General features: G+C 39.2%; 2 protein-coding genes across 3 annotated transcripts in view; one reads left to right on the forward strand and one right to left on the reverse strand.

The window, feature by feature from the left end:
* Positions 1-295: 295 nt before the first annotated feature.
* On the reverse strand, positions 296-7,956 carry ndfip2 (Nedd4 family interacting protein 2). Of its 2 annotated transcripts, none has more exons than XM_089014076.1 (8): positions 7,778-7,956; positions 6,308-6,497; positions 4,977-5,095; positions 4,768-4,855; positions 3,518-3,642; positions 3,381-3,447; positions 2,957-3,064; positions 296-1,733 (listed from the first exon to the last, which is right to left on the reverse strand). In XM_089014076.1, the coding sequence occupies exons 1-7, from the start codon at positions 7,802-7,804 to the stop codon at positions 2,961-2,963; spliced, it is 720 nt and encodes a 239-aa protein (XP_088870202.1). In that variant the 5' UTR covers positions 7,805-7,956; the 3' UTR covers positions 296-1,733; positions 2,957-2,960. The 2 variants fall into 2 exon arrangements, with proteins under 2 accessions (XP_088870202.1, XP_088870117.1); XM_089013991.1 differs by having other exon boundaries at positions 4,965-5,095; positions 7,778-7,955.
* A 2,061-nt stretch (positions 7,957-10,017) lies between these two features.
* LOC148902627 (gamma-aminobutyric acid receptor subunit gamma-3-like) overlaps positions 10,018-15,881 on the forward strand; it is a 66,799-nt gene continuing 60,935 nt past the window's right edge. Inside the window, exon 1 of the mRNA XM_089014759.1 lies at positions 10,018-10,109. The gene's annotated coding sequence lies outside the window, so the exon portion shown is untranslated. The remainder of the gene's footprint in view (positions 10,110-15,881) is intronic.

Here is a 15,881-nt window from a genome sequence, read left to right on the forward strand (position 1 = left end):
GGAGCAAGGCAGTTTGTGAAGGAGGATCCTGGCGTGACGTCAGAACAAAGGGGCGGGACCTTCTGAAACTCGCAATTTTCAAAGTCATTTTCAAGTAGTTTTGGGAGACTTTTATTGGTGTTTTGCATTTGACTAAAAATTATCTATTTTTGTGTATTTTAGAGTCTATAAAACGTTTTTCTGATGTCAATTAGGAAACAAAAAAAATGCTGTCGGTTGTCCTTTTAATTTTTAATTACAAATTTGTCAGTGATATCTTTGTGTGTGTTTTTGTGGGAGAGAAATCAATATTCGCTCTTTGTTTTCAAACTTTATTGGCATTTTCCAAGACATCAATTAATTCCAGTTACAATAAATGACAAGTTACAACAAAATGAGTGCCATTTTTTTTGTTTTTTTTCATTTGTTCTTTGTACTGGTTCATGGCTTTGTAACTAAACGGTGAAGTCCCGATATCCCTGCTAATCATTCAAGTACATAAATCATGCGGCAAATTTGGATATCGCTGAAAACAAGGATGAGGGACGGACGGGAAAGAAAAGGCGATTTTAAGTTTGGCAATACTGAGAGTTCCATTTCCAGATGGAAAAAAAGAAATAAAATGAGAGTGAAAACTAAAAAGTGCAACATAAAATGGAAAAAGAAAAACAGCATTATTTCACATCATTAAGAATTCAAAACAGGCAAAGCAGTTAGTTGTTAGTTTTCAACTGCTCCACCACCGAGTCGATTGAAGCAAACTTAATTTGTACTGTACAGAAATTCAAAGTGCAAATATGAATTGGTATGAAGCTGCTATTTACATTTCATTTTTACGATGATCTTTCTTGACTTGATCCAGATATCACTTCACTTTCAAGTCAGGATTCTGATTTTAAAGTGAGAATTCGGAGAAATTTAAAGTCAGAATTCTGAGAATAAAGTCAGAATTCTGACTTTAATAAAGTGAGAATCTTGCAAACCTTTTTTTTTCCTTCGGTGGCCCTAATCCCCTTCCATACTGACTCATACTCCTGAAGCACAATATTGCTCATCGAAGCTTTTTTTTTATTTTTCTCCCTCCATTGCTCTGATTACCCACAACGACACCAACAACCAAAGCAGATGACGGTCAGATCTTTTGTTTTTGTTTGTTCATAGCAGAAACAAAATCATTGATAGTAGCCTTCCTCTAGTTTCATTGCCTGGCCGGTGCTGCATAGGGCAGGAATCAAATCCTGAAATTCATCCCGTTTGCCGTTTGGCTCAGACATGCTAAAAAAAATGCTATTTTGCTCACCTCAGATCAAAAGGCTCAAATTGAAGTTTCTGATGCCCCAAAAAACGGATTCATTTTCAGATTGCATGCTGGGATATGTAACCTACTCCTACATGATGAATAGCCCAAAACTGGCAGACGTGTTTGACATGAAAGTGTTAATATAAGGATGCAGCGAGTGCAACTGCAACATCCTGGATCGAGAGTTAAGACTTGATGGGAAGAGTTCATTGGCTGGCCAGCACAACTATAATCTACATCTATTTGCTCTGCGTTTCAAGTATATTGACTTTGTCTGCCCTCTTCTTCCTCTACACTGCAACAATGGCCTCCTGGCGGGGCATTCGGGGGTGGGGGTGGGGGGTTGGTGGGTGTCGGACTTTTCTCCATGGAAGGGAATGGCAAAAGGGGGCGGAACCCTGCAGGGAATTGCCCAAAAAGAATCCCGGCAGCCCAGATATCGGCAACTGGCAGGCTGTAGGGTAGGGGGTGGGAATTAGCATACAGTGATACCCCACTTTACAAAGCCCTTGGCTTACGAACTTTTCAGTTCACGAACCTTTCATTTCTGAACTTTTAACCTTGGTATACGAAGTGTTTTTCGGGATACACACGGAGCTGCCACAATGAGTGATGTCATTGGCGAACGAGCTGTTCTCTTAACAAGAAAATGGCAGCCGACTTGTTTTTATCCTCTATTCCCCGGCCCCAGTCTTCGGTTAAAGCCACGTGATTGGTCAAGAACGCAGCAGTGAGGGGAGGTGGTTTAAACATAAAAAACAGGCAGACGACAGTGAGAGTGTGAGAAAATGGATAGAAAACTGAAATTTGGACTCGTTTCAACTTTGACAGTTCAAAGACAGAGTGCAGACTGCAAGGTTAAACTATCCCATCAATCATGCTCCACAAATAACCCGCAAAAGCCATCTGTACGCTTGATGCAAAAAGCTATCCACCCAGCTAAGCAGAACACATTTGATGAGGAACTAGGTAAAATGATGGCGGAGAAAGCACCAACAAGGGATCATTCCTCAAGATGGTGAAAGAAGAAGGCTACGTTCCTCATCAAGTGTTTAATGCTGATGAAGCCGGCCAATCCATTCCATCAAGCCATCAACGACCATCACAAAGGTCAATAAAACGACTATTATACAGTACAGTTAATTTCTTTAATCATAATACCATAGCACATTGATTATACATAAAATAAGGTATATTTTGTGTAGTTTTAAAAATTAGAAAGTAGAAAATTATGTTTTATGGGGACCTGGGAGCGGATTCTTCTCATTTTAATGATTTCCTATGGGAAATTATTATTTGGGATACACACTTTTCGCCTTACACACTCTGTTTGGGAAGCAATGAAGTTCGTAAGCCAAGGTATCAGTGTATTATAAAGCTCTACTCCAGTGGTCCTGCGTACGACAACGATGGATTCAGCAGTTTTTTGTTTTAGGGGACAACAACACCCCCCGTCTTTTCATGGACAATGCATGTTGAAGATTAACTCCTTCACCGCCGGATGATTTGTCATTTTCACTGAAATTCCAGGACCCACAGAACATTGAGTTTTTGTCCATATTCAACTTTTTTGCTGTGTTTATATCGCCACCTAAAAAGTGTGCGTCCAATGCACAATGCCACCCCCCTCTCGTAATTATGACCCCATAACTCCAGACTCATCAGATTTTGGGTTACCTTGTTAATACAGGAAGAAGAGGCGTGTTCTGTGTGCGGAGGCCATGTTCTCGGTCATGTTGCGAACCTTTAGATAGTTGACAAAACCCCTGAAGAACAGCAAAAGTCCTGAAAAGGAGAAAAGAGTTAGGATGCTAGCAGAAGGTTTGCTTTTAATAATAATCGCCAATCGTTAGCCAATAAATACCTAGCGAGATAGCCAGCCAGCTAGCTAATACATAGCTACGTAAATAGCTAGCTAGCCAGCCATATAGCTAATAGATAGCAAATAGCTAGCAAATGATAATAATAATGACAATAATATAAAATCAAATCATAATAATAAATTATTATTAATAATAATAATAATCCATTTCATTTCCAAGTGCCTTCCAAAACTTGAAGTCAAGAAAATATTGGTACTAAGCATTCAAAATGAATTTACCAAGCAGCAGGAAGATCCACCAGAGCCAGTACTGCCCATTGAAGTATCCAGTGAAGTAGTCCGAGAACTGCAAAAGAACATTGATGGAATATTTGTGTAGAGCACGAGTAGGTTTTTGAGGTGACATCATGGCCTACCCTGACGATGAGAATCCACTTGATGAGGGAGAGGCCAAAGCCGCAGATGGCGCCGTAGCGCCCCGCGATGGTGTTGGTCAAACAGAAAGACAAACAGAAGCCAATCCAGTTAAAGAGAAAGGCCACTAGAGGGAGACAAAAACAAAAAGGGTGAACATCTTGAAAAAACTGGAACCGAAAACTTGTGGACTTGTGATTTGACATGTCAAACTTTTGTCTTCACCAATCTAAAACTGGCGAAAGTGATCTTGTGTCTTCACAAAGAAGGAATGGAGGAGAGAAGCTCATGAGAAGCTTTAAAAGGCGCTTAGAAATAACATTTATTACCTGTACAGTGATACCTTGGCTTACAAACTTAATTGGTTCCCAGACGAAGTGTGTAAGGTGAAGTGTGTATCCCAAAAAATAATTTACCATAGGAAACCATTAAAATGAGAATAATCCGTTCCTAGGTCCCCATAAAACATCATATTCTTCTTTGTAATCCTTAAAACTACACAAAATATACCTTATTTTATGTATAATAAATGTGCTATGGTGTTATAATGAAAGAAATAAACTGTACTGTATAATAAAGTGGTTTTATTGACCTTTGTGATGGTCGTTGATGGTTTGATGGGATGGAGTCGCCGCTTTCATCAGCATTAAACATTTGATGAAGAACGTAGCCTTTTTCTTTCACCATCTTGAGGAATGATCCCTTGTAGGTGCTTTCTCTGCCATAATTTTACTTAGTTCCTCATCAATTGTGTTCTGTTTAGCGGGGTTGATAGCTTTTTGCATCAAGTCTACAGGTTGCTTGTGCAGGTTATTTGTGGAGCCTGATTGATGGCATATTTTAACCATGCAGTCTACACTCTGCCTTTGAACGATCAAAGTTGAAACCAAATGTAACTGTTTTCTATCCATTTTCACGACATCTCTCTGTCGTTTGCCTGTCTCTTTAATGTTTAACCCCCCCCCCTGCTGCGTTCTTGACCAATCACGTGGCTTTGACCGGAGACTGGGGGCAGGGAAAAGAGGGCAAAAAAAGTCGGCAGCCATTTCCTTGTTAGAACGGGCTCGATCGCGAACGACACATCACTCATTGTGGCGCTCAGTTTGTATGCCAAGGTAAAATGTTCATAAATTAAACGTTCATAAACCGAAAAGTTCGAAATCCAAGGGGTTCGTAAACCGAGGTATCACTGTACTTTAAAAATAAATTTTCTCCAAACATTGAAGATTTTTTACCCCCCCGTCTTACTTACTAAAAAAGGCTAGCATGAAGATTCCATCATTCCCAACTCGCAGCTGGTCAGCATCGCTGAAATCATCTCTGGGAAGAAATTCATCCTCCTGTTGGAGATTCATGCACAGATGAGAAAGATGTAAAAAAAACACACACAGTAACAAATATAAGCCAAACTTTGCGGAAAGAAAAACAAGCAGTAAAATGGATTCGCACCCGTGAAATCACCTCGACAGTAGAAGCAGCCAAGGCGGCGGCTTTGGCTTTTTCCGCCTCGTCGTAAGTGGGCAACGAAGTGGCCACACTATAAGGTGGTGGCACTGGGAAGTCACTTTGGAAACTTGTCTCTGTTGTCAAATAAATTCAAGAAGAGAGATTAAAGCACACGGGCTATATATGGCTAACGCGATAACGGAACCCAGCAACCCGTTTAGGAGATTTCAATATTATACAACAACAATAATAATAATAATAATAATAATAATAACAAATTACAAATAATATTTGTAATATTATTACAAACTTAATTGGTTCTCAAAAAGTGTGTGTAAGGTGAAACGTTTGTCTCGCAAACATTTATTTCCCATAAGAAACCATTAAAAATGAGAATAATCCGTTCCCGGTTCCCATAAAACATACATTTCTGCTAAATAAGCATTAAAACTCCACAAAATATACCTTATTTTATGTGTAATAAATGTGCTATTGTATTGTAATTAAAGAACTAAACTGTACTATATAATAAAGTTATTTTATTTACCTTTGTGATGGTCCTTGATGGAATGGAGTTTCATCAGCATTAAACACTTGATAAGGAACGTATTATTATTATTATAAATAAATAAATATACAATAGCAATAACATACATGACTGTATGCAGGTTTAAAATGAAATGTGAAATTCTGAGTTTTTTTTCTCTTCAAGTGCTCCCTCGAAATACTGATAATACTGATAAAATAAATGAAAAAAAAAAATACAATTTAGAACAAACCTTTTTAGAACTGCCTGTCTTTTGTACAACCAAGATTGTCAAACAAAATTTTTGGGGCTACATTCTAGTTGCCAGAAGCAGGCCATGGATTTCATCGCTAGGCCTTCTGTAGTACTATGTCTGAATCAATCCACACTGATGAAAAGGGTAGTGCGATTTACTACAAGTCCAGTAAAGGGTACCATTAGCCAGGAAATAACTGAGCGACCTTTCTTAATGATGTCCGTGTTTGTTCTTGAAAAGACCGTCTTGAAAATGGCTTGAACATTAAATCTCCAACCAAATCAATTTCTTATCCTTCAGCAATTGCGGCTTGACAAAATTGACATTAAATCAACACAATAAATTTGCTTATGCAGTAGAAATGTTTGTTTTATGGGGACCCGGGAACGGATTATTCTCATTTCTAATGGTTTCTGATTGGACATACATGTTTGGGAGACAAACTTTTCGCCTTACACACACTTTTTGGGAAGCAATTAAGTTTGTAAGCTGAGGTAACACTGTACATCGGCATTGAATACTACTGATCTTGTTGGAAAAGGGTCAATACAGTACTGGACAAACCTTGCACCGCAGCAGTTGCTCCCAGGTCGATATGGGCGTAAGGGGGCGGAGGTGCATCCGCCCCTTCAACTTCTGATGGTGGACGGGCAGAGTCTACAGTGCTCTGCGTCTGACTGTGGTCCTGTGACGGGCCTGCACAGGCCTGCTGCTCACCGCAGCAGGCCTCGGTGGAGTCATCCTCATTGTGCAGCTAAAACATCAGGTACGATACGATACACACTGAGAAAGCCATACAACTCTTTCATCTGGAACTGCTTCGTGTCACAAAGACGGTACAGAAAGTGCTTAAAGGACAACCGACGTATAGTATAACTGTCTACTGGAAGGAACCAAAGGAAGAAGCCATTACATTTTTGTTGATAATAACAGTGTCTGAAACTTATGACAAAAAGTTAGCGGACACCAGGGCAGACAACTCTGAAAAGTTGCCTGCACGGCCATAAAGTTGCCTGCCCCATTTTTCACAACTGGGAACACAATAAGACGACTAATTGTATATCATTGCATTTTTGTAATGTACATAATCGTTTTTCGTGGAGATTTTCCAAGCTATGCAGTTTATGATGACGTATTACAGACGTTTCCCTCCATGCTGGTTCTTGAAATTTCTGAAGACGACAACGAGAAACTCTCTTTTTGCTAACACTACAGTTCATAAAGATGATTAAATTGTGTTATAATTACTCATAGAAGTGGTAGAATATATATTTTTCTCCATGATTGCCAAGTTTCACGCAATAAGAAGCATTAGCATATATATATATCTAGAGCTCGCAATTTTCTTTCATAGTATTCAGTGACAGCCATTTCTGATTTCGGACGAAAATCTGCCTGCATTCCGTCGTTGATATTTGCTATTTTATATTTTGAAACTTTTTGTGTGTTCACTGTTCTTGTTTAGAATTTTAAAAGCTTTCCAATGGTACCTCACTTGTTAAGATCTGCCAAAAATTAAGAAAGTTATGATAGTTTAAACTGTAGTAAATAACTCGGTCACAGATTTTCATTGCTTTAACTGTGTAATTACAGGCAGAAAAGCCCCTCATATTTCGATAATTAAAAATGCCATTATTTGCTTATTATTTGTCATAGAACAATAATCTATACATCATTTGAAAGCTACTTAAATGCACTTTAATATGGTATTAGAAAATGTGTGATGATTGAAACATTTTGTCACAACCCTAAAACAAACTCAAAGTAGACGCGTATTGTATTGTTGGCAGAACCAGTTTGCTAATGTTAGCTTAGCATACGCGGAAGTGTTCACCACATTACTAATTGTCATAAACGCAGAAGGGATTTTAATAGAGATTTCTTTCTAACGACGTCAAACCAGAATGGACAACGTAAAGAATAAAGTATGAGGCTTCCTAATTCAATGATAAAACACGATGGGATGTGGCCCATTGGTCTGCTGTGGTTGGTCATGTAGGCCAAATATCACAACATTAAACACTCAGTACTTACCACTTGGTAACGACTTGTCGGGTCCATCCTGAAAATAAACAACGGCCGAGCAAGCCAATCAAGTGAATTTGCCCAATTATGAAACAGAAAATGCTTTCTCTAACACACAACAAAACCTAAACTAATATCGTCAGCATAAGAAATGGCCGCAGTTTATAGAACAGTGGCTTCGTTGTTGCTTAAAAATGTCACTTCCTGTCAAGTTGAAATTTTGTCTGACATTTCCGCTCAAATATTTAAACATTGATTTCACGAGCAGTTATAAACACTTCGATTGAAACGATTAGATATAGACAGAAACGTGGATGAATATATGTTTCACGTTACTCGTGTGTATAAAGTATTTTGAATCAAATCGAGTTCAGTTTGACACTTATCTTGATTTTATTTTGCGATCTGCAAAACGTATTTCCGATATTATCTTGTTTTTCCCATTTCCGGCAATCCGAGTGATTGGATAATCCAGATGACGCACGTACAAATCGATATGATGAATGTTGAACCACATTGTTTTTTCAAAGTAGAATATTGAAAGCTTTGTTGGTTCAGTATGTGAGAAATTACTCCTCAATATAAAATTAACGAGCAAAAAAAATATTCGTATATTTGGCAATTTAAAAAAAGCAAATTTTCTCCGTTTAGTTATCACAGCATATTAACCCTGAACTGTTTCCCTGTTCACCAAGCACGAAATACAGTATATGAGTTTATTTTTCCGTTTATTTTTTATGTACAACACGCAGGAAGACATTGCTAAAAGTTTAATTCACCAAAATTGGCAGTTTGTTGTTGGTTAGTATTTCTTCCACTGTGTCCTTAACTCAAAAACATGAAATATGATTTTGTAACATGGATTCTCTTCCCACCTTCAACCTTCAAACCCCACCTATTTAAAATGGCATTTTCTGTGTATCTCTCTCTCTTGTTCCTATTTATAATTGTATTTTATTTATTGTATTCTATTTGTGATTGTATTTTATTTTTTATAGTACCTATTATTGTCTGTGACTGTAAAGTGTCCTTGAGAGCTTTGAAAGGCGCTTATTAATGAAATGTATTATTATTATTATTATTATTATTATTATTATTATTATTATTATTATTATTATTATTATTTCTGTACTGTATGTAACGATACTGTCCAGCAGAGGGCAGGCACGACTAGATTATGCTGAAGAAGGTCATTACGTCACCATTACTGTAAGTACTTCGAAGTTGATATAAGGTACGTATTTATAAATGATTGTGGTGGTCACAACATCATATTGTACACCTACACCATATAAATATTTTCTTTTAAATGTTGCTGACATGAATCTGAATCTCCCCATGATGTTAAAAACACATTATTGTATCGAAGCTTATTGTTTTATTACATTTCTTGCATGGAGTAAAAAATAATCATAATTATACCGCAACAAAGTGGACAAGTTCGGACAAAAACACATTTTCTCCACTTCAGTCATGGTTTAGTCAGTGTTCTCTCGATGGACGAAAGCAGCTGGGCGACCTTGAATGCTGAAAGATGCTGTCATGTTAATTTAAACATAACCTTAATAATGATTGTGTGTGGTTGCTGATTTGACTATATGCAAGATTATCCTTTTTTTATTTATTCATTTATTTATTACAGTTGCAAGGAGCAAACAAGCATCTGTTTCCAAATCCCACAATTATTATTTCTGCATGAAATGGTGATTGTGGCAGAAAAAATACATTTAATTTACAAGCGCCTTTCTGAACACTCAAGGACACTTTAGAATTAAAGGAACAATACAAAGAACAATAAAATCACGAATAAAAAGATAAATAATAAAATTGCTGATTAAACTAGACCATGAATGCAATTTTAAACAGATGGGGAACCACATATCACAAAATGAAGTTACGAACATTAAAGTGACGAACAACGGTACATACGAACATTTTTGCGAATATGTCGAAAAATGTTCGGACAGAAATGCTGTGAATTCGATTTTATTTTGCGCGCCTTCTTCCGGTCGAGCTTGCTTGCCATTGGCTGCGTGCATGTCACATGTGCGCACAGACACGTTGAAGGCTTTAAGGGCGGGATCTTTACGCGACGGACACCAAAGCTAACCAATCAGCGCTCGGATTTGCTGAAGTGTTGCCTTCAATTTCAGGCCCCGATCAACTGAGCTCGTTTACGATTGGCTGTTTCGAATTAGTAGGCGGGGAGGAAATCCCTCTACCCAATGGACGCTCCAGGAGGACGACATGAAAATAATGGCGACTGGCACGTATTTCACTAATGACAGCGGCTTCAGTAATTGTGTACTGAAGACCAAAGGATATATGCCGTCGTACTACAGTAAGTGCGAATTTATCATACTGTTACACTGTGTTTTATACTTCCCTTTTCAGTGTTTGACTTAAACATACACTCCATACCAAATACAGTGATACCTCAGTTTACGAGCTTAATTAAAACCACGTCTGCACTGACTGCACTGATAGAAAGCGGGTGCGGAAAACTAGTCCGTCAGACACCGGACGGTGGCGCTGTTCGACCGTGTGGTTTGGTGTTCTTCCGCCGAAAACTAGTCCGTCGGCCATTGTGGCGCTCCGTGTGTTTCCCGAAAACTACTTTGTATGCCAAGATTATATTGTCGCGAGTTTAATGTTCGTAAGGCGAAAAGTTTGTTAGCTAAACTGAGGTATCACTGTATATTATAGCACTGAAGCAACTTCCGATCAAATTCACATTATGAACGACCGCTCGGAACATCATGGTGAGCGTCTGTAATCTGTTAGGCATCAAAACAAAAGTCAATCATGTAAAAGTGTGCAGAAAAGTCCCCATTTTTCCCCCATGGTACCCAAAACCGGGTGTTTGATGCTGAAACACTTTCTTTCTCTGTGCATCCATCCTGCCTCACTCTCTTTCTCCCACGTTCCCGCCATCATTTTCCTGCTGCCGATGAATTAAAAAGAAACTATGTCATTTGGCAGCCATGCAGGGAGAAAAGGAGGAAGACATCAGAAAGAATTCATTCCGTGAGTTGGGCACAGCCTCGGCTGCTTTGTTGCTTTTCGTGGTTTGCATGCGGGTATTTGGGTCAGTTATCGGGGACAGGTCTGTTCGCCAAGCAGTTTTAACCCAATTGACAAAAACAGGAGAAGTACAATGGCGATGTTTCATGTTTCATATGCTTGTACAGTGAGACCTTGGCTTACAAACTTAATTGGTTCCCAGACAGAGTGTGTAAGGCGAAAAGTGTGTATCCCAAAAAATAATTTCCCATAGGAAACCATTAAAATGAGAATAATACATTCCCAGGACCCCATAAAACATATTTTTTTTTTACTTTCTTATTTTCTAAGCCTTAAAACTACACAAAATATTTCTTATTTTACGTATAATAAATGTGATATGGTATTATAATTAAAGAAATAAACTGTTCTGTATAATAAAGTCATTTTATTTACCTTTGTGATGGTCTTTGATGGCTTGATGGAATAGAGTGGCCGCTTTCATCAGCATGAAACACTTGATGAGGAACGTAGCCTTCTTCTTTCACCATTTTGATGAATGATCCCTTGTAGGTGCTTTCTCTGCGATAATTGTATCTAGTTCTTCATCAATTGTGATCTGTTTAGCTGGGTTGATAGCTTTTTGCATCAGGTGTACTCAGGCTTGTGCTGGTTGTTTGTGGAGCCTGGTTGATGGGATATTTTAACCTTGCAGTCTACACTCTGCCTTTGAACTATCAAAGTTGAGACAAGTCCAAATTTCACCGTTTTCTATCCATTTCATCACTTTCTCTCTGTCGTCTGCCTGTCTCTTTAATGTTTAACCCGCCCCCCAATCACGTGGCTTTAACCGAAGACTGGGGGCGGGGAATAGAGGACCAAAACGAGCCGGCTACCATTTTCTTTGAGGCGAACAGGCTCGTTCGCAGCTCCGTGCGTATCCTGTAAAATAGTTTGTATGCGAAGGTAAAATGTTCATAAGTTTAACGTTCGTAAACTGAAAAGTTCGTAAGCCAAGGGGTCCGTAAACCGAGGCATCACTGTATTAATATTCGTGAAAAGTGTTAGGTGCTTTGTTTTTAACGAGAGACATTCAACACTTCTGCTGCGAGCAGCTGCTGTTGCTATGCGACTCCACTCTGAGTGAAGCATCACGAAAGCTTAATGGCAGCGCAGGTCTTTCTGCTGGCACCTGAGAGTTTTTACATGTGAATCTGGGCCATAATGTCTTTGCACACTGGGCTGCACCTCATTATCTTCTTTGCCATTCTCAGGCTAATAAGTCGGACTGTGCACAAATTGATGGTGACTTCAATAGAGACGCAAATAGACCATTAAAATTAAAGCAAATGCCAAATCTGATTTTTTTTTTGTGCAATTGATCATAACATGTTGTATTTTTCGGTCTTTTTCGGTCCCATAATAGCAAAAGTTCTCCACTCGATAATGAACCACATCTGCACTCAAAAGGGGTGTGGAAAACTAGTCCGCCAACCACCGTGGCTGCCATTTTCTTTTTTGGGGAATGGCTTCACTCTCTGTCTGTAAACCCCCTCCCTCACTGCTGCGTTCTTGACCAATCACGTGGCTTTCAGGAACGACTAGAGGCGGGGGATAGAAGATCAAAACAAGTCGGCTGCCATTTCCTTGTTAGGAGAACGGGCTCGTTCGCGAACGACACACCACTCATTGTGGCGCTCCGTGTGTATCCCGAAAAATAGTTTGTATGCCAAGGTAAAATGTTCATGAATTTAACGTTCGTAAACCGAAAGGTGTTTGTAAACCGAGGTATCACTGCACTTTCTGTGAGTGTCAAGCACGCTCACAAACACTTCATTTACAATGTATATCATTTATTTGATGATTTCACATCATCATCCTTTGAAAAAAAGGGAGAGAAACATACAGAGATATACAATAGAAAGCTAAGCCTAAATACATTTTGTGGCAGCACAGAACATTTCACAGTCCATTATGGGACAAAGGCCATTCAACACCTGACTTATTTTTTAACCTTTGTTAGATCTCATGAGGCTAAACCGCAACAGCCCATTTTTTTTTAACTCTGTTTCTAAAAGTTTCTCCAAATGTGATGTTGCATGCAGAATACACAATCAATTAGACAGCAGTTTGTTTGCTTCGTTTTTTGTTCCATCCTTTTTTTTTTACTTAAAAAAATGGCCCTGGAGAAGGAGCCTTCATTCGCTTGTTTTATACGATAGACATACAAATATTACTACTTTTTTTTTCCATCTGGAAGATTCCTTAAAGGACAACCGACACCTCCGGATAAGTTGTGTCCATAATTTGTAAAATCACTTAAAATGACTTCTACTGAGCGCATTTTATAAATATTACACAGCATATAGCGATATTTTACGGTTTAAGACTCTCGCTGAATATTCCGGAAGTCTTGTTTTTCGAGTTGGTGACGATTCCTGACGTGACGTCACGTCAGGAACGCCCCTGACCGAGAAAGTGACACACAATGCATTTTGGGTACTTTGTTTGGTCTGAAAACTTTGTGTTGATCCGTGTTGATGGCGAAATTAGAAGGAAAAAACGTAAATAATGCGATGGTGAATCGTGTGTTGCACCAAGACTACTATTTGTTACTAGTTGACACAAATTCCCAGCAGACAGCCCATTTCCAACAGAGCTTGAGCGCCATCTTTGGGTGCGCTAAATTGGAGTCCAGACGGCTGGAATTGACACGGAAGGACTTCTTGAATCGATTGCAAACAGTTATGCTTTCCTCTTCAGAACTATTCAATCATATTCATAACTGGATGAGTAACAGGAAAGCCTCTTCTCCCAATCTGAAGCCATTGTTTTGATTCTAGAGCAAGGCAGTGTGTGAAGAAGTATCCTGGCGTGACGTCACCAACAAGGGGGCGGGACTTTCTGAATCTACCCAGTTCCAACCTCATTTTGTGGCCGTTTTGGGACACTTTAAGTCATTTTTTATTGGTGTTTTGCATTTGACTAAAAATATCAGCCTGCATGTTTTGGGCATTTTAGATGCTATAAAACGTGTTTCTGATGTCAGTTAGGAAACAAAAAAAAATGGTGTCGGTTGTCCTTTAAAACCACCTTTACATTGACGCGAAGTCTCATCTACATAGTAGAAAACAGGATCGGCTGCGAGACTGCATCCTCCGCCGCCAGAAATATTTAATCTGAAAATAATTGCAGGCAGACAGCAACAATCCAAGTATGTTACATTCAGTTATTTGAAGACTGTCACAAGTTGATAGTTGTACTCTTAGTAATCCTATTTCATACATGTTCATGCACAAAGCTATGCGAGTGTTTCTTCGGGAAGGGCGGGGATATTCATGGTCAGTGGTGGACCGTCAAGGCCTGCAAAGCCTTCTTTGCTGAATCACGGTCTAATGTTCATTATATTTTGTCCGTGAATTCTTATCACGTCATTCCAAATTGTCTTTCAGCTTCCTTTCATTGCTTTTCTCTTGTTGTGCCGCTTCCAGATGTGTGTTTTCGTATTTACGCATTTAACCAATCATATTTCAGCCATCATTTGTTACCAAGGTGAAAAATCTAACTGGACGCCTTCACAATCAGTTCTGAAGGCCCTGGGGCATTAAATAATTGTTGTTTTAACCAACCATTTTGAGTTCGCAAATTGGCTGTCTATTAGCTAGCTAGCTTTCTACCTGAGTTACTTCCGGGTTGAGCGAAGGCCTAGCTAGCTATCTGTTAGCTATCTATTAGCTAGCTTCTATCCGAGTTACTTAGTCATTGAATTAGCTGTTTATTAGCTAGCTAGCTAGCTTTCTATCTGAGTTACTTCCGGGTTGAGTGAAGGTTTAGCTAGCTATCTGTTAGCGATCTATTATCTAGCTAGCTTTCTAGCCGAGTTACTTCCTGGTTGGGTGACCGCTGGCTCGTGTGGCTGCCGCTGCTCACCCACAGAAAAACATATCCTGTGACTGTAAAGTGACCTTGAGAGTTTTGAAAGGCGTTGATAAATGAAATGGATGATTATTATTATTATTAGTGTATTATTGCTATTTCCTGGCTAATGGTACCCTCTAGTGGATTTGTAGTAAATCACACCCTACTTTTTTCAGTCTGGATTGATTCAGACTAGCACTACTGAAGGCCTAGCGATGAAATCCACGGACCACCACTGCCAATGTTGCCGAAAATGTTTCAGATTCATGAATTTGAAGTAAAATGATGATTTCAAGCCACAATCCGCTTCGACATGCAGCAATTGAGTCATTTTTCAAGAGGCGTTCGCTAGCTTTCCGTCCTTCATGGATGTGTGTGTACATGCTCTGTCATACTCTGCTCATGTGCAATATAGGGCTTACATTCAGATGGAAAGAAACTATGACCATGGCTCATTCTCCTCTACCTGAAGAACAATGGATCGGATACATTCAACGTTAGCATATGCTCATCAGACGGCTTACGTGGTCCGACTTTGGAGTCCATTAAAATCCATTTGCTTCATCTAGAACTTCGGCATGGTCACATTTTGGAGAAGAAAATAGATGGATGCTTTTTTTCCCTTTCATTTTGGGCAGTTAAATAGGCTGACAAATCGCCAGCATAACAATCACAAACTCAATGCTTATTTGACCCCCCCCCCCCCCCTATTTAAAGGACAACCGACACCTCCGGACAAGTTGTGTCCATAATTTGTAAAATGACTTCTATTGAGCGTATTTTACAAAGATTCCACCGCATATAGCTATATTTTACGTTTTAAGACTCGCGCTGAATATTCCGGAAGTCTTGTTTTTGAGTTGTTGACCAGTCCGTACGTGACATCACTGAAGGAACGCCCCTGACCGAGAAAGCGACACACAATGCATTTGGGCTACTTTGGTCTGAAAACATCGTGTTGATGGCGAAATTAGAAGGAAAACACATAAATAACGCAATGGTGAATCGTTATATGTTGCACCAAGACTACTATTTGATACTAGTTGACACAAATTCCCAGCAGAAAAATCAGCCCATTTCCAACGGAGCTTGGGCGCCATCTTCTGCATTTTCTGGGCGCTACATCGGAGTCCAGATGGCTCGAATTGATATGGAAGGACTTCTTTCATCAATGGCAAACATTTATGCTTTC

Source organism: Hippocampus bargibanti, linkage group LG01 (assembly GCF_051943395.1).
Source record: "Hippocampus bargibanti isolate YZ-2025 linkage group LG01, ASM5194339v1, whole genome shotgun sequence".
In the NCBI taxonomy this organism is placed as follows: domain Eukaryota; kingdom Metazoa; phylum Chordata; class Actinopteri; order Syngnathiformes; family Syngnathidae; genus Hippocampus; species Hippocampus bargibanti.

What these genes read in the sequence shown, in the direction of transcription:
- ndfip2 (XM_089013991.1), bottom strand. Translation starts at nt 7,804, where the DNA reads ATGGACCCGACAAGTCGTTACCAAGTG. An exon ending in CGACAAGTCGTTACCAAGTG is followed by an intron (nt 6,498 to 7,777) that starts GTAAGTACTGAG and finishes CTGATGTTTTAG; the next exon opens with CTGCACAATGAGGATGACTC. An exon ending in AGTGGATTCTCATCGTCAGG is followed by an intron (nt 3,448 to 3,517) that starts GTAGGCCATGAT and finishes GTTCTTTTGCAG; the next exon opens with TTCTCGGACTACTTCACTGG.